Source organism: Typopeltis vanoorti, chromosome 2 (assembly GCF_054136105.1).
Source record: "Typopeltis vanoorti isolate ZY-2024b chromosome 2, IOZ_Tvanoo_1.0, whole genome shotgun sequence".
Taxonomy (NCBI): Eukaryota; Metazoa; Arthropoda; class Arachnida; order Uropygi; family Thelyphonidae; genus Typopeltis; species Typopeltis vanoorti.
Genome location: NC_143550.1, coordinates 65,315,195 through 65,336,784, shown reverse-complemented (window position 1 = coordinate 65,336,784; position 21,590 = coordinate 65,315,195). Strand labels below are relative to the sequence as shown.

The window sequence follows — 21,590 nt, the reverse complement described above, 5'->3', positions numbered from 1 at the left end:
TTGTAATTCCTTAATGGACTGAGAAATAATTTTTACACAATTCAATATTGAAAACTCTTTCCACGCTTGAGGCAGTGTCATGTTTGGATTAGATTCCATTTTTTCCAAAATTAATTGAAATTCGCCAAATATAATATGACTTAAATGTTGATATTATTCCTTGGTCGAGTGGTTGAATAACTGAAGTAGTATTAGGTGACAAAAAAGTTATTTTAATATTTGGATGGCTTAAATTTGTTGGGTGGCCTGGCGCGTTATCTAAAATTAGTAGAATTTTGAAGTCTATATTCTTTTTCTGTGTAACTTTCTACATAGGTACAAAACACTTGAAAAACCAATTTTCAAACATGCTAGCTGTAACCCATCCCTTTTTGTTGGCCTGCCAATAAACAGATAGGATGGACTTGTCAAGCCCTTTCATCGCACGAGGATTTGCAGATCGGTTAATAAACATTGGTTTTGTCATGTAATCACCTGATGCACTACTACAAAACAGTAGAGTAATTCTATCTTTGGAAACTTTGAATCCAGGAGCTGATCTTTCATTTCTTGAAATATAGGTGCGTTTTGGCATTTTTTCCAATATAACCCAGATTCATCCGCACTGAACACCTGGTCTACACTGTAACCACCTTCTTTAATAATTTTTAAAAGTTCTGCTGGGTATTTCTGGGCAGCTTCAACATCTGCTAATGGTGATTCTCCCTGGATTTTAAGATTATACAAAGAAAACTGCTTTTTAAAGTTTTCGAACCAACCCTTACTGGCAGAAAATCCATGCTGAGAGATTTCTTCTGAAGAATCTTGATCAAGTTCTTTTAAATGTTTATAAACTTTGAGAGCTTTTTGCTTAATAAGGTGTCCAACCAAAGGAATTTTCTTTTGAGTGCAATCTTCTATCCAAATCATTAGAGATTTCTCCATTTTTTCTATTAGAATATCACGAACACCAGCAATGCACTTTGCACTTACTGTTGACCCAGCAATAACACTTTCTCAGATTTTATGTTCATTTTGTTTAATTGTTCGAATTGTTGATTCATTTAAATTCCGAGTCCTTGCAACAACTCCTGGTTTTTCTCCAATTTTTGACCGATCCAAGATTTTAATTTTTTCTTTGAGAGAAATGAATATACTCTTCAATGTTGGTTTTTTCCCTTTCATTGCAGTTTTAGTGGCCATTACAATGAAAATAAACTTTTATATTAAAAAAAAAAAAGCATTACATATGTATGTAACTAACCAGAAAATAAACTGCTCTGCCTTGAGAATAACACACTTAAATGTGATGTGCTTTCCTGGCAGAAAACGAAGACAATTTTTGACAATAAACACTTTATACAGTAAACCCTAGATGGCGAACCTATGGCACGTCAACGATTTACAGGTGATATCTTTTTATACGCTTATAAATTATTCAAGTTTTTTTTTTAATTGTTACAATACCTACAAGCTGAATTTTGTTTTACACAAGACAGCAGCTATAAAGACGTGCATATGATTGGTGCGGTATTAACAAAAGATCACGTGACCTAAAGAGAAAAGCGACCGACGTGTTAAGTTGAAATGCTAATTCTCTTCAATCGAATTTCATAACATCTGAAACTGTCATAACAACATTCACTATTAGTTTTAACACATTCACAACAGGGTGTCATTTATCGTTCCGATGGAACTTCTCATTACTGACTGGCTCAACTCACACAAACATTTCAACACTTGGTTATATTTTATGGCTTCTTGTTTGCGTTTGAGGTGGCAGGCAAACTTGCACATTCATTATATGGCATGTTTCAATTCTTGGTAGTCTTTGTGATCTGTCATAATGACATTGAGAATTTCAAATGCAATAAAAAAACACTTATTTCATAATTGAAAAATTGGACAATAGTTTTTAGTTAGATACTGTGTTTCGGTGCAACATATAATTTTGCTTAAGTCTATACAGCATAGTTTCTGTGAGAGGGGGACATGTGATTTATTAGTTAGCGCCATTTTTATTCCATCTGTCTCTAATTGCACTGTTTGTTGAGAATGACACAGGCTGCAAAAGCCTCTGTAGAGTACCTTATTCAGTGTTACAATAAAACTAAATTCGATACTTATAACTACTTACGCGACACGGGCAGACACAAATTTAACGAAGATAAAATTTGATTTTTAAGTCCCGCAGTGAAAAATATGAAAAAAAAAAAAAAAAAGGGTTACTAGAAATTGTAGACTGCGTTGAACAAGAGATACTACAATTTGTATAAGTACCACGTTATACGAGGGTTACTTGTACATGCACTGACATGTCATCCAGTCCCACTGCTGCATTCACTTAGATAGTTTTCAATATTCTGAACACTTCCTTTTCATCTACTTCAATTTTGATATACATCTTTGCCACATCAGCAACTGCAAAATCTCCACCTGAATGATAGATACACCTTTGCAAAATGATCACTCAGCAACTCAATTGTCAGCATTAATTGAAGTCATCTTTTCATAGTCATTTTTCCTCTTACTTGTTACATAACAAAAAAACTTTTGGATTTGCCTGCTTAGCTAATTTTCTCTCATAATCTGATTTGGAATTTGCTACCGTACTAGTCACCCTTCTTGCTTGCACTTTGTGCTGCTCATGAGCATGCTGATCACCTTTTTCTGGCTTTTTTTGCAGCTCTTGCTTTATATCTCTACTCATCCACTTAATCCCCACTTGGTTTATCCTCCTGACTTTCAATATGCAGTCTGATACTGCTACTCTTTAACAATTCCTAACCACTTCCCATGCACTACTGACATTCTTTCCTTGTAGCTTCCCAAGCCTTGGCACTGCTCCAAGATGCCTCCTATGTCAATCAATTTACCAGCTTTATAGCTCAACATAAACCCTTTCTTGACAGAGAATTCCACTTGTTTGGTAACTTCCCAAAACAAGACTGCACGATCACTCTTCTCAATTGAGGGCAGAGTGTCTACCTTGGTTATGGGTATATCTTCTGATGCTGTTACCAGATCCAACACTTTCAAACCCCTTAGTAACTGTATAAATTCCACTTCTTCATTTTGCCATGTCCCCTGTCCTCCCTCCAGTCTATGTCCCCATAGTTGAGTCTCCCATAATAATTGCTTGTCTTGCACTCATCGTGCTAATCTGCTAATCATAGCATCTTCCTGTGGATCCCTTCGTCTATGGCAGCAACCAACAATATATTTTGACCTATTGGCCTCTATCTCAGATCATACAGCCTCAATAAAAATCCTCTTTAACTTCTAATTTTGTTGGTTGTAATTTTTTGGCTATCATCAGCAATCCACCTCTTGTTTTATTCCCTCTGTCCTTCCTTAAAATGCAATACCCTTTACATTCTATTCTAACTATATAATTTTCTGTCAACCAGGTCTCACTGATGCCTATAATTTTTGGCCAAGTCGAGCTGACCAATGCCAAATATTCCTCTCCCTTATTCCTGACACTTCTGGCATTCGTGTATATGCATTTCAACATCCCCTTGTATCCACCATTACCTTTGTGTAATGTCATTAACAACCCATTCAAATCTGAAATCCATGAAATCACATTCAGCATTGCACAATCATTTCTGTACACATACTCATTTATTCCAAGGGTGGCCAGACACATGCTTGATTGCATCCTCCCCCCCCCTCCTTTAATATCTCTAATTTCCCTGTTTTCCACTTTCATACTCTCACTAAACAAAACAACACTTTGTGACAAAGTGTTGTTTTGTTTACTCTCGCTAAATAAAACAACACTTTGTCACATCTAACTCCAAAACCATTTAAATGTATTCAATCAAGCATATACAGGTGGTTCAAAATTCCACATACAAGCTTTGAGGGGAGGTAATTCAACAAAATCAACCATATTCACATAGGAAAACATGACCGGAAGGTACTAACAGGGAATCAAAGATACAGAAATAACACAAGGCAGTAAGTAGTGTAAAAAAACTTTATTAGGTGTAACTGAACAGTTCAATAGAAGTTGGATACATAATATGGTTTCACATCAGGTGTTCAAAGTTACGACCATTAGCAATGATGCATACCTGATACTGACGACGTTGATTGCCATACATTTTCAAAAATACCTGGGGTTTCCCGGATATTAGCAGCGGCAGTGGCGATTCTTGCCACGAGATCCATGTCAGAGGCAACAGGCATTTCGTACACCATGGCTTTAAGGGTCCCCCACAGAAAGAAATTAATGCTCTGTAAATCAGGTGAGCGTGGGGCCATGCAACAGGTCCACCACACCCAATCCATCGAGCCCCAAAGGACCTGTCCAAACACTGACGCACAGTCATTGGAACATTGTTCAGCAAATCTGGCAGAACTTCTTCCAGAAAGGTCCTATACTTCTGGGAGTCCAGTCAGGGTGGTAACATGTATGGGCCGACTAAACAGTCAGCGATGATACCTGCCCATACATTAATGGTGAAGCGTTGTTGTTGTGCAGCATGTGATTGCTCAGCATGTGGGTTCTCATGGGTCCGCACATGAGCATTGTGGGATTGAAGACCTCCCCCCCCCCCTTCGTGGGTAAATGAAGCTTCATCCATGAACAAAACACAAGTTGGAAAATCTGGGTCTACAACACTTTTCTGTAGAAACCACTTCACGAATTCATGTTGAGGATAATCTTCAGTCATCAGTAACTGGACCTGTTGCAGATGAAATGGATGTAAGGACTCAGAGTGCAAAACACGCAATACACTGGATCGAGATACTCCTATAGCAGAGGCAACGGCACCTGTGCTTGTCTCTGGATTATTTCCATTGCATACAACACCTCCTCTTCCATGGCAGGATTTCTCATCGATCATGGCTGCCCACTATCATGCCTGCGATCCCTGAATGATCCATAGTCACACAAATTCTGATGCAAATGCACAAACATTTGGTGATGCGGTACATTCGTACAGCAGCTCATCCATTACCATTAGCTAATCCGTAAACAAGGTGCATGTCTGCCATCTCAGCGTTCGTAAAGCGATGCATGTTCTTCGTAACTCGTCAAAAGCTTGAATGAGGAAGCCCCAATTGCTCACCTGGAGTGCTGGCGAACAGCACTACCTATCACTTTCAGGTGGTTTCTGGTCATGCTTTCTTTCCTATGTGAATATGGTTGATTTTGATGTTCTCTATTCCCCTCAAAGTTTATACGTGGTATTTTGAACTACCCTGTATAAATAATTTTTGTCTATCAAATGCACTCCATACATTTATAAGCCACACACCATTCCTCCTGCACAATCCTGACTCATTAGCAAGCATCATCATGTCAACTCTGTCCTATCATACTGAGGCAGCAGACTCACAATTTTTACTTCCTTACTCTTCATTTTTGCTTTAAATGACTCTTTCATATCTTCTCTCGTTGCATATTTCTTCCGTGTCAAATAATTTATTCCTGCCATAACGATAATCTCTTTCACTTCTCCCTTTTGCAAACTAATAGCTTCAATAACATCCTTGATCTTTGCACCTGGGAAACAGCTTTCATCATTTTCTCCTTAAATATACCTCTTATCGTCAAATCTCCATACAATACTTATGCTTATTTCCTGTTTCTTGCACTTTCATATGTTACCCATTTACTTTTTCTTTCATTTTCCCATCTGCTGCATCTTCATTTCTCCAGTTGCTCTAGCTCCTGTTTTGTCCTATAAAGGATGCCACGTTAGTGAACTATTTTATTTGTTCTTTAAATCATTTCACTTCTTACTGTCAGTTTATCAGCCACTTCTTTTATGCTCTCATTCAATGCACTATCATTCACTTTTTCCACATTCAGCAGAATACTTTCGCTTTCTTTCCTTACATTGTTAATATTTGTCACTTCATTTTCTCATTTTCTACACAACTCACATTTCTTGCACTCGCACATGAAACAGTTACAACAAACTCTCTATTCTCGCTTTCATACCATAGCCCATTCACTCTTGACAATGAATGCATAAAGCATACACTATAGCATACAAAATCCCTTATGCTAAGCTTAGTGAACAAGGGATTTTGTATGCTATAGTGTATGCTTTATGTATTCATTGTCAAGCAATGAATGGCCACCATTTTCCTTGTATGCATTGGTGCCATGAATAAAAACTTTCTAAATAAAATCCCATATTAAATTTCACACACACTGAACATTACAGTCTAAAATAAGTAAGATATAACCAAAAATAATTACTAATATCACTAATATTCACTAAAATAAAAGACTTATCTGTAAGACACATGCAACTCAGCCTGTTTTATGAATTATAATAGGTTTTTCAATATCTGAGAATCTGTATATAAATGAAGTAGATATTTTTCATCCAAATGGAGAGAGTAATCATGTGAGAACTTTGAATAATAATTTTAAATAAAAAAAAAAGCATATATGTGAATCTGTGCCAGTTGATTGTGATAGGCTGTTAGGTTAGCACTTGGAGCAGTGTCTTAGTATGAAAACTGCATGATAGAAAATTGAGAAATGAAAAAAATGAGAGAGTTCAAAACCCAAACCCTAGTATCTCATTGGCAAGCCTCGGAGAAAACATTGAGTAATTTAGCTAGTGAAGTATGTGATGAATTTGTCTCAAAGGATAGAAAAATCAAGGACATCTAAGGAAATGCAAGAAGTTAAGAGGAAACCCTGACAAAAAAGATAGCATACTAAAAGTTTGTAACAAGTAAGTCAGCACATGTTCTAAGAGGATATCCAAAAAAAAAAAAAAAAAAATGAGCCAACATGTAAAAGTAGCTAAACAAAAGTCAGGGGAAAACTTTTAAGGATATAGAATACAATATCAGAAATTTGCAAAATGTTCTGGAAGCTATTGAAAGTTGAAAGAACTTAGAAATGTTAAAGAGAGTATAGTGAATGGAATTAGAGATGATAAAGGTAACACAAAAAGTAAAACTAAAGATATTCTAGATGTCCGAAGTAATTACTTTGAAGGATTGTTGATTGAATTAAGCCATGACAGACAGTGGTACAAACTGTTCAAGAAGAAGAATATAATCAGAAGTACATATCAATACTTGGATTAGAAAAAGCCATTAGAAATGTGGAAAAGCACATAGAGTAGATAATATTCAACCAGAAATCAGACAACATTGGAGTGCCAACAATTGATAGACTAACTTGGAGGAAATTCTTGGCGGAATGTTAGTACTACGTGTATCCAACATCAAGAAAGTAATGTTCGTTATGAGTCGTATTGTTATAAATAATAATACAGTAATGCATAAGATTTCAGATTTTCTTATAAGATAAAAGATTTTTTCTGTAAATCTCTCCTTAGTGATTTATAGGAAACAAATATATCTAGAAGTATATTCATTTTTCTCTTTTTTGATATTGTAGGGCAAATCATCACTTTGGTCTCATCTTCTGAGTTTTTTAGAAGTAGAAGAATGCAAATCTTCTGGTAAACCTATCGATCCTAATTTCTTAACTCCAGGTAATTGTAAACTGTTACTATACTTCTGTATTTTGATATATAGTACATTAATGTTTAACAAGGAAGTGCATTTTTGGGAGTTTTTTTTATCTTTCAGAAAAATAGTAACTTATTATGAAACATGTAATGCTAGTTTTGTTTCAAGAAAAACTTTAATTTAAACTGATATTAAAATAAAAATTCAGGCTCTCAGAACTGGAATATATGCAAAAGAAGCTATTGTGTTCAGAAAATACAAATAACATTATAAAAGAGTTTTTCTAATGTCATTTGTAAGTAAAGTTATTTGTCCTGATTCACAACTGTCAATTGATCATATTTCATAATCATTATGAAATTCCTAACATACTCTGGTCTCTTTTTATGCGGTTCATAACTTCAAAGCTTATGTACCGTTGTACATAATGAACAGCGTTTTGCAGCACATTCTGGCGTAACATGAGTAACGTATAAGCAGTGAGTGTCCGTGAAGTTTAATTTTGCATGTGAGTAGGTGTTTGTCTTTTCATTATCAAGTCTAAATTTTGCTAATTTTTATTTTAAAGATTTAATTTGGAAATGAAGAAAAAAAAGCACCAAAGAAAAGCAATTTCTTTGGAAATGAAAATTGCAATTTTAGATCGCATAGCAAAAGGAAAGGGATCTACAGCAATTGGTAAACATTTTAATTTAGGCAAATCTACTATAAGAGCAATTAAAAAGAATGAAGTCGCAATAAGAAAATCTGTCATTTCTGACACAAAACAAAACTAAGTGCCAAATTATCATTGCACTCAAGAGATGCTTTATTAGAAAAAACAGAACGAGTGCTCGGAATTTGGATTGAAGAATTAACTCAAAAGAAGAATTCCTATAAGTGATTATTTAATTAAACAAAAAGCTCTTCAATTTTATGAACAGATGAGCTTTTTGTTTAAGCCGTCTACTTCTGCTTCCCAGGCTGAGAAAGAATTTTTGGCTAGCAAAGGATGGTTAACCAGGTTTTTAAAAAGGAATGTACTTCATAACGTGAAGATTACAGGCGAGGTTGCAGCAGCCAAAAATTTTCAAGAGAAGTTAGCCAAAATTATTGAAGATGGTGGGTATTTTCCCAATCAAGTGTGCTGACGAAACAGGATTGTTTTGGAAGAAAATACATAGTCGAACTTACATTGCAAAGTCTGAGAAAAAAGCAAGTGGGTTTAAAGCATGCAATGATCGAGTGACGTTGTTACTTTTAGCAATGCATCAGGAAATCGAATGTTTAAACCCCCTCCTAGTAAATCGATCTCTAAAACCATGTGCTCTAAAAGTCAAAGATCTAAAACAGCTACTGGTACATTGGATGGCTAACACAAAGGCCTGGGTAACAACTGCTGTATGGTTCAATAATTGCTTTGTACTAAAAGCGGAAACATATATGAAGCAAAAAAGCTCTTGATTTTAAAGTTTTATTAATTGTAGACAATGCATCAAATCATGCACAGGTAGTGTTTTTTCCACCCAATACAACAAGCATTATTCAGCCATTAGATCAAAGCATAATTGCTACTTTTAAAAATTATCATGTTATGCACTTTTCAATTTATATTGGATAAACTAGAAAATGAATCATTAACAGTAACTGACATTTGGAAAAAATTTTCTATTTTGGACTACTTCAATCATGTTGCATCTGCTATCACTGAAACAAGACCACAAGCTTTAGATGCCTGCTGGAAAGCAGCTTGGCCTGGATGTGTTGCAAACAGTACAACCATGCAAACATCTACATTATCAGCTGAAATCGTTACTTTTGCACAGGAAATTGGTGGAGAAGGTTTTGATACATTTAGCCAGGATGATGATTATTGGAAATCGTCGAAGATCCAGAAAACGATAGTGAAGCGGAAGGAAAGCCTGTCCCCCTCACTGCAAATATAATTCGAGAAGGTCTTGAGCTGTGCAATAAAATGGAAAATAATTTTCTTGTTAATGACACAAATTCTGAACAAGCCTTTAAATTCCAACGTGAGTATGTCTGGATATTGTGAGCTGTATAAAAATTAGTAAAATCATCATCGCAAAGTTTAATCACTGATTACATTGTCAGAGCAAAAAAATCAGCACAAAACGAGGGTGAAGCTAATTCTGTTTGTGAAGAACCATTGCCTTTACCATACAGATCTTATGCTCTGACTATCTTTTCTGGTGATGAAAGTGATTTCTCACCAGTTCGCAAACTTTGTTGAATATTGTCTAATAGCGATGATAATTCTGATGACAAAATGTAAAAAAAAAAAAATGGTTACTTTTCAATAAAAATTAAATGAATAAAGCTTTAAAACAAACTTAGGCATTCTTATTTTCCTGAATTTTTATAAATTTTTTATGCAATTTTAGGTATATTTTAAATCATTGCTTTGGTTTTATGCGGTTTTAGAAAAGTATGGAATGTATCCCTAATTTTTCAACGTAAGTTAGGTCTTTTTTGTGTGATTTTTTATATGCGGTTTTCTGCGGAACGTATCTACCGCATAAAAAGCGACCCAACTGTATATATACTGTTGGGGGAAGGGGATACAGGATATTATGATAGTACTACATGAAAAGTTTACATTATTACTGACTTCCAGTCAACAGTTTTCCTCTAAATCAATCTGTGATCTGTCACAACTCCTAAGATGCTTCTTACTGTATCTGTATCACTCCACCTAAATCTTAGTCTTCTTCTGGGTCTTTTTTTTCCTGCTATTCTGACAAAAAAAGCTTGTTTTGCTAACCTTTCCTCTCCCATTCTGTTAATGGGAAAGAGGAAACCGCATAAAACTAAAGCAATGAATTAAAATATATCTAAAATTGCATAAAAAATTTATAAAAATTCAGGAAAATAAGAATGCCTAAGTTTGTTTTAAATTTCACATTAGCTCTGAGCTCTTCTTGCACATTCCTGTATGCTCAGAATGTCAAGTTTCTTCCTGTTATGCTTATGTTTAATATGATTGTCATTGATGCCATCTGTTCACTCTGTAATGTTTCTCAAAATTCTCATATCTGTGGACTCTAGTCTTTGATTGAGTATTTTATTTCCAAAATAAAACACATTTCATATGTTCATCTTCTCTGTAAAATAGATAATGGAATGTATACAAAAGAAGTGATTGTATTTTGGCTTATGTTTTTACACAAAAGCAGAATTGTAACACAAAATAGTTTTTCTAATATATTACTTTAGTAAATCTTTATGTCCTGATATCAACTTACTATCCACACAAACACACACATCTGCAAAAGTACTATATTGGTAGATCTTTATTATGATTCATTCCACTTGATTAATTTCATTTAACATGCAAAAATGAACTAAGCACTAACAAAACACTTACTTGTGAAACTATTTAACTCTTACTTGGGGGTTTGGATGGTTCACATGATATAAAATGGAATCAGAAACATTGCTAGAAATGATGGGTTATTCATTCACCAAATCTTTCCAACTTATTAGAGACAAAAATCAGTTTTTTTGTGCCTTTTCAGTTGTCAGTTGCTTTATGGTATAATCTTTTAATAGGGAGAAAGTTATGTAAGTTGTTTTTCTTATTACCTGGTTATTCCTGCCATACTAGCTACTATAAAAAAAAATGCAATATTTGAAAGTTTTGCGATTTATGTGAAGACTCAAAATTTGCAAAATGTGAAATATGCAAACGACAAAATATCTGGGTGACACAGGAAATACACATCTCTGATGAATCATGTAAAAATACAAGCATAACAATGAATTTGTAAAACAGAATGAAACTGAATTATCAAACCACAATTCAAGAACAAGTAAGCAGTAAGTATTTAAATAAATCCACCAGAACAACAATTGTTATTTGACATTAATGAATAATTGAAAAAAAAAAAAAAAAGGATGCAGGTGACAAAAAAGCAAAATCTTTACATTTCACTATGGCTGAAATGATTGAATTGGATAACAAGCCATACTAAGTTTTTTTTTTTTTCAAAGGCTAAATAATGAATAAACTTATTCCTCAGTACAATTTCTTAGAGAAAATTTCATTCAGGATTAGTTACCAGCATAGTCATCGAAAGAGTTTTTTTCAGAAGGAGAAAGAGACCACACATAGACTTCTCCAAAAAGTGCTGAAACATTTCTTACATCATGATTTACATTGCAAATTCATTTTGATTAATAAATCCACAATCATTTTCAATATTTCACAATTTAAAATAAAAATTCGATTAATTTATTTCAGGAAATAAATGCAATATATGTTCTGATTTTCAGGCTGTATAGTTTTTTTTTTTAAATAAATATTCCCTATAATGACAGTTTTATTATACTGAAATGGAAAATGTTATAAATCCATTCATATTTTATAGCCACATGTACAAAGCAGCTTAAATTAATTAATTGCAGCATGAAGAAAGATTGGAATATACGTGTAATAATACTGAATAATACATGTGTAATGAGAAACTTAGAAAGTTTCAAAAATTTAGAGCTTATGAGAACATAGTCTTCAGCATTGGGTTGCCTTGGCTTGCACCATTTAAAGGATATGAAAACTCTGCACAGGAGCCCATATATTGCTATAATTAGGAACTGAAAAGACACTTAAGTAGTGCAATCTAAGGCAACTCTGATTCTATGGGTTTGCACTCTCATAAGCTCTCTTTTTTTTTTTTTTTTTTTTACCTTTCCAAAATTCGATATACAGTAGAACCTCAGTTGTCGAACATAATTCATTCCTAAAGGCTGTTCGGAAACCGATTTGTTTGAAAACTGAAACCATTTTCCCATAAGAATTAATGTAAAATGGATTAATCCGTTCCCGAATCCTAGATAATTGCTTATTTAACCCTTTATAACAGTACTTCATGCATAAAATCGTATACAAAAACAATGAAAATGCATAGAAACTTACACAAAAAGAATAAACACAATAAATAGATAACTAAATAAATAAATATAGACGAAAATTGATCGCCTGTTTATTTTTGAGTATTGTACAGATCATTGATTTTGCTATACTGAAGTGCATAGCAAGATCCGAGACACGAACGTCATTTTCATGTTTGGATATGATTTCTTTTTTCACCTCTATCGTGGTTCTAACAACTTTTCTTTTTGCTCTGCTGCTGTCACCATCCTTCTTTGGCTCCATGGTGGCTTATTCAATAATAATTTATTTAAAAAACACAACAAAACACAAAGAAAATCAAGAAAAGAGTTAGTTATCCCATAGCCTGCACTACGTGGAGGCTATGGGATAACTAACATTCTCCTGCGTAATCTCAGCCTGCGGAGCACATGGTTGCTGGTTTGTCTGTTTGGAAACCGATTTGTTCGAGATGAGAGTCGTTCAACAACCGAGGTTCCACTGTATATATATATATATATATATATTATAACTTCTATTCACTTGGCTTGTAGACATTTTAAAAAATAATTATACTGACTAGGAACACCGAGAAAGGTATGATAAAAACTTTAATAAAACACGACTAGTTTCGTTGAGTCGCTTGACACCAGTTCAGTTTGACTGTTACTATTCCCAACTTGTTTATATGAGAAGACTATGTTTTTTAACTTGTTATTTTTTCCAGTTTTTTGTAATTATTTACACACCTGAAGAAGTCAGCGTTCCAATGAAACTAATTGTGTTTTATTAAAGTTTTTGTCATACCTTTCTTGGTATTTCTAGTCAGTATAATTATTTTTTAAAATGTCTACAAGCCGAGCGAATAGAAGTTATAATATCTATCTACCTTCTGACGAGGTTTCTCTACAACGCATTAAGGAATATCAAAAGATTCTGGAAAAGATTGGTCTTTTCATAAACTGTTAGTCTTTTTGAAAAGATTCAAGTCCCACTGTATCATCCTAAAGTTCTTAGATTTTAAGGAATCTATTCGCACAAAACATGCACATAATATTTTCCTCAAAGCAAAACTGGATCTGTTAAATGAAAGGATTGCAGACACTAAATATATTTTAGCTTCAGCTTTTTTCTAAAAAGATGCATTAGAAAATAGCCTGAGTTCTTCTTTAGACAACAGTTCTTGGAATGCGGTTAAAAACATCAGTTCTCACCATGCTTCTAGATCCCAAGACATCAATAAATTAACTCTCATTAGGAAATTTAATCGCTTCAAACAGGAACAAACTCATCAATCTCCTATTAGTTTACAAGACCTAAAAAATATTGTCATAAACAAATCCTCGCATATCCTTTCTTCAGCAGAAATTAGCGTACTGTCTAAAGGACTCAACTGCGTCCCATCCCCCACCTCCATTCCTAAGGAACTCTTTCTAACCAAAGTAGAAAGGGCTGCCTCACATCTACCAAAACAGACAACAAACCTACTCAGAATGGAAGCTATTTTTACAATAAACAACAGTCATCATTCTGCAGATAATTTATCTTTTGCTGAAAGAAAAGCTATCCACCATCTTCGTAATAACAACAAAATCATTATTCTACCAGAGGATAAAAGTAATGCAACTGTAGTCCTAGACAGATCTGATTATACCAAGATCAACGATTTATTAATATCTGATACTTTCTCTCTCTCTCTCTCACAAAGTGACCCCTACGAGAGAACTTCCTAGACATGCCAGGCTATCTCTCTCTGCTCTCTTCATCCATTAATTCCACGTTTGTATGGCCTCCCGAAGATCCACAAGGCAGACACTCCTTTAAGACCGATTGTTGAAGGCATTGACTCATCCACTTACAACCTGTCCAAATACCTTTCCTCTTCCTTAAAACATCTCATTGGTAATTCCTCCTCATATATAAAAAAACTCTGAAGATTTCACAAAGATAAAAAATTTAAAACACAAGGATTCTGACAGAATGGTTAGTTTTGATATTGTCTCTCTCTCTTTACAAATGTGAGCACAGAAGAAGTCCTCAATCTACTGAAAAACAAACTTTCCAAAAAATTTTTGCCCTATTAATGCATTGCATGATAACTAATAATTAAGGAATTGACAGCGTACACTAGAAATATAAGTTAAAACAACTTTAATAAATACTTTCCAATATTTCGCTGACGTCACGTTGCCATCTTCTATGGGAACTTAAAATAAAGAATTGGTGCACACAAGTACTACATAATGAGCTAAACTAAATCACATCTTTAACACTTTCTCAGCCAATGGCTACCCCCCTCCCCCCCCCCCAAAAAAAATCCAAAAAATACTTAAACCAGTTATCCACAACCCACCTCCCCCTTCACAAAAAAGATTGCTCTAAATCCATCACCATCCCCTACATCCGGAATGTAGGGGATGGTGATGCCTCAGATGTAGGGGATGATGATGGATTTATCGGAAAAAATCAACAAAATCCTAAAAAAACATGACTTAACCGTCTGTTACAGACCATATAGAAAATTGGCATCCCTTATCCGCTCCACTAAAGACCTACCACTTCCCCTAGACCTACCTGGTGTATACCAGGTCCCTTGCAGCTGTAAATTATCCTACTTTGGCCAAACAGGCAGGACAGAAGATGGCAACGTGACGTTACCGAAATATCACAAAGTATATATGAAATTTGTTTTAATTTACATTTCTAGTGCACGCTGTCAATTCCTTAATTATTAGTTATCATGTTTAACCAGCGTATAAGCCTCTCAACAAGAATAATACATTGCATAAACTCCGGCTATTTCTCATTTGAAGGAGAAATATATAAACAAAACAGCGGCCTAGCTATGGGCAGCCCATTATCTCCAGTGTTAGCCAATATATTTCTAGAAGACTTTGAAGAAAGAGCTATTTCAAGCGCAACATTAAAACCAAAACTGCGGCTACGATAAATGGATGATATCTTCCTCATAGGGAATATGGTCTAGAGGAGTTACAAACCTTCCTAGATCATTTGAATAATCGCCACCAGAACATCAAATTCACATCAGAACTCGAGATTAACGGTGTACTCGCCTTTTTGGATTTAAAGATCACTAGGTTGCCTGATTGTCTCAAATTTTCGATTTTTCGTAAAACTACTCACACAGACAGATACTTACATGCCCCCTCTCATCACTTCCCTCTGCAGAAACTTGGTATTATTTCTACTCTGGCCCATCGGGTGAGATTTCTTATTTCAGAAGAAGAAGATCTTCAAATAGAACTTGACCACGTCAAAAGCACATTCTTGAACAATGGCTATTCATCTCGAAGCATAACTAAACGACTATATTCACGTCCTCAACCTCAGCAGGAAGATAACTTCAATTCTATTACACACATTCAATTGCCGTTTGTAAGCTCTCTATCGCAAAACTAGCGAAAATTATGAAGAAATTTAACATTAAAACTTACTTCACCACCCTACCAAAACTTTATTCTTTCCTGAGTCAACCCAACCAAAAACACAACCAATTTCAGTTTACAAAATCATCTGCAGCTGCGGTAAACCTTATTATGGACAAACCGATAAGTCTGTCTCACTATGTCTTGAAGAACATCGACGTGACGTTTCTTACAAGAGAACCTGTGCAAGCACCCTCTTCAGTCATGTTCTTTTCTCTGCTAACTCCAATCTAGAAGAACGACAATTCCACATAGACTGGAATCTTACAACCACTATCTATAAATGCGGTGACGAACTCAAGAGACTTATCCTAGAATCAAAAGAAATAGTTCTGTACCCATCACACATGAACAATAATTTAAGTTTCAGCTTACCTGATTCTCACAGAGCAGCGATCCAGTTCTGGTGCTCTCAAGTCAGTGGCCACTCACTTATGCCTCGCGCTAGTCCTGCCATGCAGATACTGGTTCGAATTTGACTGTTACTATTCCCAACTTGCTTATATGAGAAGACTGTGTTTTTTAACTTGTTATTTTTTCCAGTTTTATGTAATTATTTACACACCTGAAGAAGTCGGCGTTCCGACAAAATGGAATAGCAGCAAAGATTCAAATAATCTGAAACTTGTCAGAAAAGACATGATTCTTCCAGCCAACGTCTTAAAGCTACAAAAAGTGTGTTTTAAAAAAAAAAACAGCCTACTGCAGGTTACCTGCATGAAGAACGCTGGCTTCATACTCAGCCTATGCTGAAGAATGCAATAAATGCAAAATAGTCATCAATAAATCCAAATCTGACTTAATAAAGGCCAACAGAAAAAAAACTTGCCTCCTGTGCAAATAGAAACATTGTCTTGGCTCCTAGCAAATGCCATTGAACGCAACTTCTATTCACATGCACTTCCGCATCTATCTCTTTCTCATTCTGTTGGCACCACTGTTACAGCACCCAAAGATAAAACTGACCTCCAGACATCGCTCTTTTCCTCCAACTCTAGCATAGATGACCAAGGCAGAACTGAGCACCATATTCTTTCTGTAGTTTTAAAACATTTTAAGACGTCAGAAAAATACTAAATAGGAAACTTGGAAAATAAAAAAAAGTCTTCAGGTCCTGATGGCATCTCTCCAACTGTTCTCAAACGATGTGTTCCAGAGCTAACACCTATCCTGTTATCATCTCTACAATTTTCTATACTTAACTGGCACTCAACTCAATGCACAGAAATAATCATATATCCAGCCTATTCCAAAAAAGAGATAAACATCTGCCATCAAACCACCAACTAATCACCATCAGTATTCAACTTTTCCATTAACCAGTATGGATTCTAACATTTAAGGTACATGGTGTTATACCCTGATAAGTTGGAACATAAAATATTTCATCTTATCATTGTATAACAGAGCAAACACACAATAAGAAACATTATACTGTGATTGCCTCTGAGTATTAAATTAATGCATTGTAAATATATCAAATATTTCATACTATGAGAAAACAAGTAAGTATGCATTTTGTACCACTCACAAATTAGTTAAATAATAATGGAAGAGTAGACCTGTAGCAAAGTTTAATTGAGCATTGTGTTCTAAGAGATATAGAATGTTAGCACAAGTTCAAGATGGGGGGTGGGGGGGTGAAGTACAAAGGTCACGGAGCAGCAATGCAAATGAGCTGTTCGCCCCAAGCAATCACATGCCGTCAGCGCACGTGGGATATAGCGGAGAAAGCTGGACGCTGTGGCGTGAGGCCACATGAGTCATGAGTGCGTTGGGTGAACATCGCGGAATGCGAGAATCGTTGAGAAAGAAAGGTGAAAATATAAGGGTCTAGCACCCCTGAAAAAGGGCTTTTTGTTCCTGGATCTCCTGGTGTTCTTCTCGCGGTGTCGTGAGCAGATGAAGGGTGGCATCTGCTTCTCCTTAGACGAAATGTCCATATGCTCCAATCTGGCTTTCTATGGACGGCCCGGCTTATTCCTTCCACGGAGATACTACATCTAGTTCCGCTGCTGCCTCTATCGAAACCCAGATTGGAGCATATGGACATTTCGTCTAAGGAGAAGCAGATTCCAGTAGGCCGTTAATGCGATGCAGAACCAAGGATAGATAAGTAGACTTTATTTGTATTTTGTTGATTGTGAATGAATGATTTGTGCCACGTTGTTAAACCAGAGGAAGGAACATTAATGATAATAATTAGGACTGAACTGCGGTGATCTAGAGAGGGTTACCTTAAAATCTTACTGTCTCCTATTGTGATAGAGTTACATAATATGTTCTAGGAGGTTAAGAATATGTTTAAAGTAAGGAATTGCTATCAATGAAGGGATTGTAAAAGATATAAATGCCATCTTGTGTGGTTTGATTGAACTACTAAAGAAATTAGAGAGTTATTGTGATAATCATGCAGGATTAAAGTATTTAAGGGAAAATATAAGAAATCTTACTTCAGAGATTTACAGTTTAATCAGTTTGAGTATACTTATATTATTGTATTGTTCTAATTCTATCCTGACTGTCAGTAACTCCCTTAAGGTGGGAATTAAGCTTACTGTATTGTATGTACACATTTATGATATCTAATAAACCTTGCTTTTGTACCCCAACTAAGACTATCTGTGATTTCTGGAATCGATGCACCGCTTATAAAAAAAGTACTACGAACCTAGGTGGGAGACTAGAATAAGAATAGATTTTGGCCACGTCTGCATAATTACATGGTATCGCTTAAGTACTGTCTTGAGATTACCTCTTGATTGACAATATTGTTTAATCTAAAAGCGCTAAGTGGTGCAGCGAAATATAAATTTCTTAGTGTTTTACGAGGGGTTGATCTCAGACAATCTGATACTCTGGTATTGGCTCGATCTCGAGGCAATTCCTTTGTCCTCCAGATGTACCACGTGATACCCGAATGAGAGTTTAATGGGGATTTGACCCAAAGACTAAAGGATAGATATATGAGTAGAAAGTATGACACAACAATGGCATACCTCTCAACCTATATCACTCACCACTGGACATATGCCATGGACTGAGTTCAGAGAAATGTGAAATGTCACGCTTGACATTGCCAGAGCTTTTAGAGTTTTTGATTGTGCCTGGTCATCGAGGGGGTGCTGAGGGGGGGAAGTAAGCATTATAATACTACTAATAGTATAAAAGCAAAAAATTCCGTATTGAATCTAGCATTCCTATTTATACTGTATGTTTGGCACAGTGTTCAGAATAGTGTATGTCTGGCAATATTCTTCAAATTTATCCGCTACTTATTTTTTTAGAATTTTTACATTGAAAGTCAAGTAATTGGACTACTTTTTGGTCTTAATTTTCTACATTGAAGGTCATTAATTTCAGCTATTATAATGAGTGAAAAAAGAAAGTGTTGTCAATGCGACATATATGTGTGCTGTGGTAAGGCAACATTATAAAAATCAATAAATTTGTATAAAAATCTTATCTGAAATATGACTAGGAAAAATATGTGTAATAATACTTCATCTAACCAAGTTACCACACAAAAATTAGAAAATAAAAAGAATCCTTATTTTATATATCCCTATTATATATATATATATATATATATTTTTTTTTTTTTAAATAATTATACTGACTAGGAACACCGAGAAAGGCATGATAAAAACTTTAATAAAACACGATTAGTTTTGTCGGAACGCCGACTTCTTCAGGTGTGTAAATAATTGTGTAATAAATGAACTGTTTCAAATATCAAGAACATTTACATTGTGACTGTAAATCAGATAAGGTGAATGTTAACATTGAAGCACCATTGACTAGTTAACTATGTAGAGAGAGAGTAATGTGATTCCCTACTCGGAGTCTGCAGTGAGGTATATTGGATGCATTTTTAATGACTAAAGATGAGTGGAGATAATACAGTACACATGCTGATTGAAAGGCATGTGGGACTGTCAACAGCACAAGTTCTACTCATTGGATTACCTACAGTCAAGAATTGAAGCGCAGTTAGTTATTCCTTGGGGTTGCCTGCTAGATAACTGTTTTTATAAATTGACACTTATTTGAACATTTTCGACAATGAGAAACAGTGTTGAAGATATTCAGCGTATACCTTTTTCAATCCGAGAATACAAAGTCAAGTTAAAATTGTTAAAAACAATAAACCATGTCTGCTTTTTCCAAATTTACATCTTGGAAACAAAGCATTGAACTTATTAAGTAGAATGATTTTTTTGATAAATTTCAATAAGGTAAGATTTTTTACAAATTTAGTTGATTTTTATAATGTTGCCTTGCCACAGCCCACCCCCGAATATCCATTGTATGTCACTGGTAGCAAAGCTTGAAAAGGGGGCAGCAATTGACTATGACATGTAATGAACAGTCAGAGAAAAAGCTGGCTATCCGATTACAGAGGACAGCATGTAGACTAGTGAATCATCATTTGCTTAGCAGGCCTCGATACCAGGCACAATGAAAAACTCTAAAAGCTCTGGCGATGTCAAGAGTGACATTTCACATTTCTCTGAACTCAGTCCATTGCATATGTCCAGTGGCGGGTGATATAGGTTGAGAGGTATGCCATGTACCTTGAATGTTGGAATCCATACTGGTGAATGAGTAACTAACAGACCTCTAGGCAGTGGAAAATTTGAATACCGATGGTGATTAGTTGGTGGTTTGATGCAGATGTTTATCTCTTTTTTTGGAATAGGCTGGATATATGATTATTTCTGTGCATTGAGTTGAGTGCCAGTTAAGTATAGAAAATTGTAGAGATGATAACAGGATAGGTGTTAGCTTTGGAACACATTGTTTGAGAACAGTTGGAGAGATGCTATCAGGACCAGAAGATTTTTTTTTATTTTCTGAGTTTCCTATTTAGTATTTTTCTGACGTCTTAAAATGTTGAAAAACTATAGAAAAAATATGGTGCTCAGATTCTGATATGGTAGCAGGTGATTTGCCTTGGTCATCTATGCTGGAGTTGGAGGAAAAGAGCGATGTCTGGAGGTCAGTTTTATCTTTGGGTGCTGTAACAGTGCTGCCAACAGAATGAGAAAGAGATAGATGTGGAAGTGCATGTGAATAGAAGTTGTGTTCAGTGGCATTTGCAAGGAGCCAAGGTAATGTTTCTATTTGTACAGGAGGCAAGTTTTTTTTCTGTTGACCTTTATTAAGCCAGATTTGAATTTACTGATGACTATTTTGCATTTATTGCATTCTTCAGCATAGGCTGAGTATGAAGCCATCGTTCTTCATGCAGGTGACCTGCAGTAAGCTGTTTTTTTTTTTTAAAACACTTTCTGTAGCTTTAAGACATTGGCTGGAAGAATCATGTCTTTTCTGACAAGTTTCAGATTATTTGAATCTTTGCTGCTATTCCATTAGATTGGTTGAAGAGGTCTGTATTCTTTGTTAGTTAAAGAATATTTAACTAACAATCTGGAAATCCTGGCCTCTAGAGCAGGATTTCCAGATTGTCTAACCAGGTGTACTCAAAGTACTAATGCATTATTGATTTACACCCTCTTGTGAGTGGAACTGACATTTAAAATAAAATGGCTGTCTAATATTCCACATGCAGTCTATCTATATAACACCATTTTCCGTGTCTTGAATTATCAAAACCATCTAAATCTTCTCCACCCTCTAATTTGACTTATATATCCCTTTTAGTTTGTATTACTGTGATCTTTGGTCATCTTGTAAACATTCTGCCTACCCTGTATTTATTTATAATTTGTATATTATATATATATATTATTTATATATTTATATTTTTATTTGAGAGCCTGTGTAGCTCAGTGGATGTGGCGTTTGCATACCACCGCGCTTGGCCG

General features: G+C 35.1%; 1 protein-coding gene across 4 annotated transcripts in view; it reads left to right on the top strand.

The window, feature by feature from the left end:
• pns (DENN domain containing pinstripe) overlaps nucleotides 1-21,590 on the top strand; it is a 347,031-nt gene that overhangs the window by 180,976 nt on the left and 144,465 nt on the right. For all 4 annotated transcript variants that reach the window (XM_090411700.1, XM_090411683.1, XM_090411692.1 and 1 more), the window contains one exon: nucleotides 7,370-7,466. In XM_090411700.1, the coding sequence (XP_090267826.1) occupies nucleotides 7,370-7,466 (97 nt within the window). The remainder of the gene's footprint in view (nucleotides 1-7,369; nucleotides 7,467-21,590) is intronic.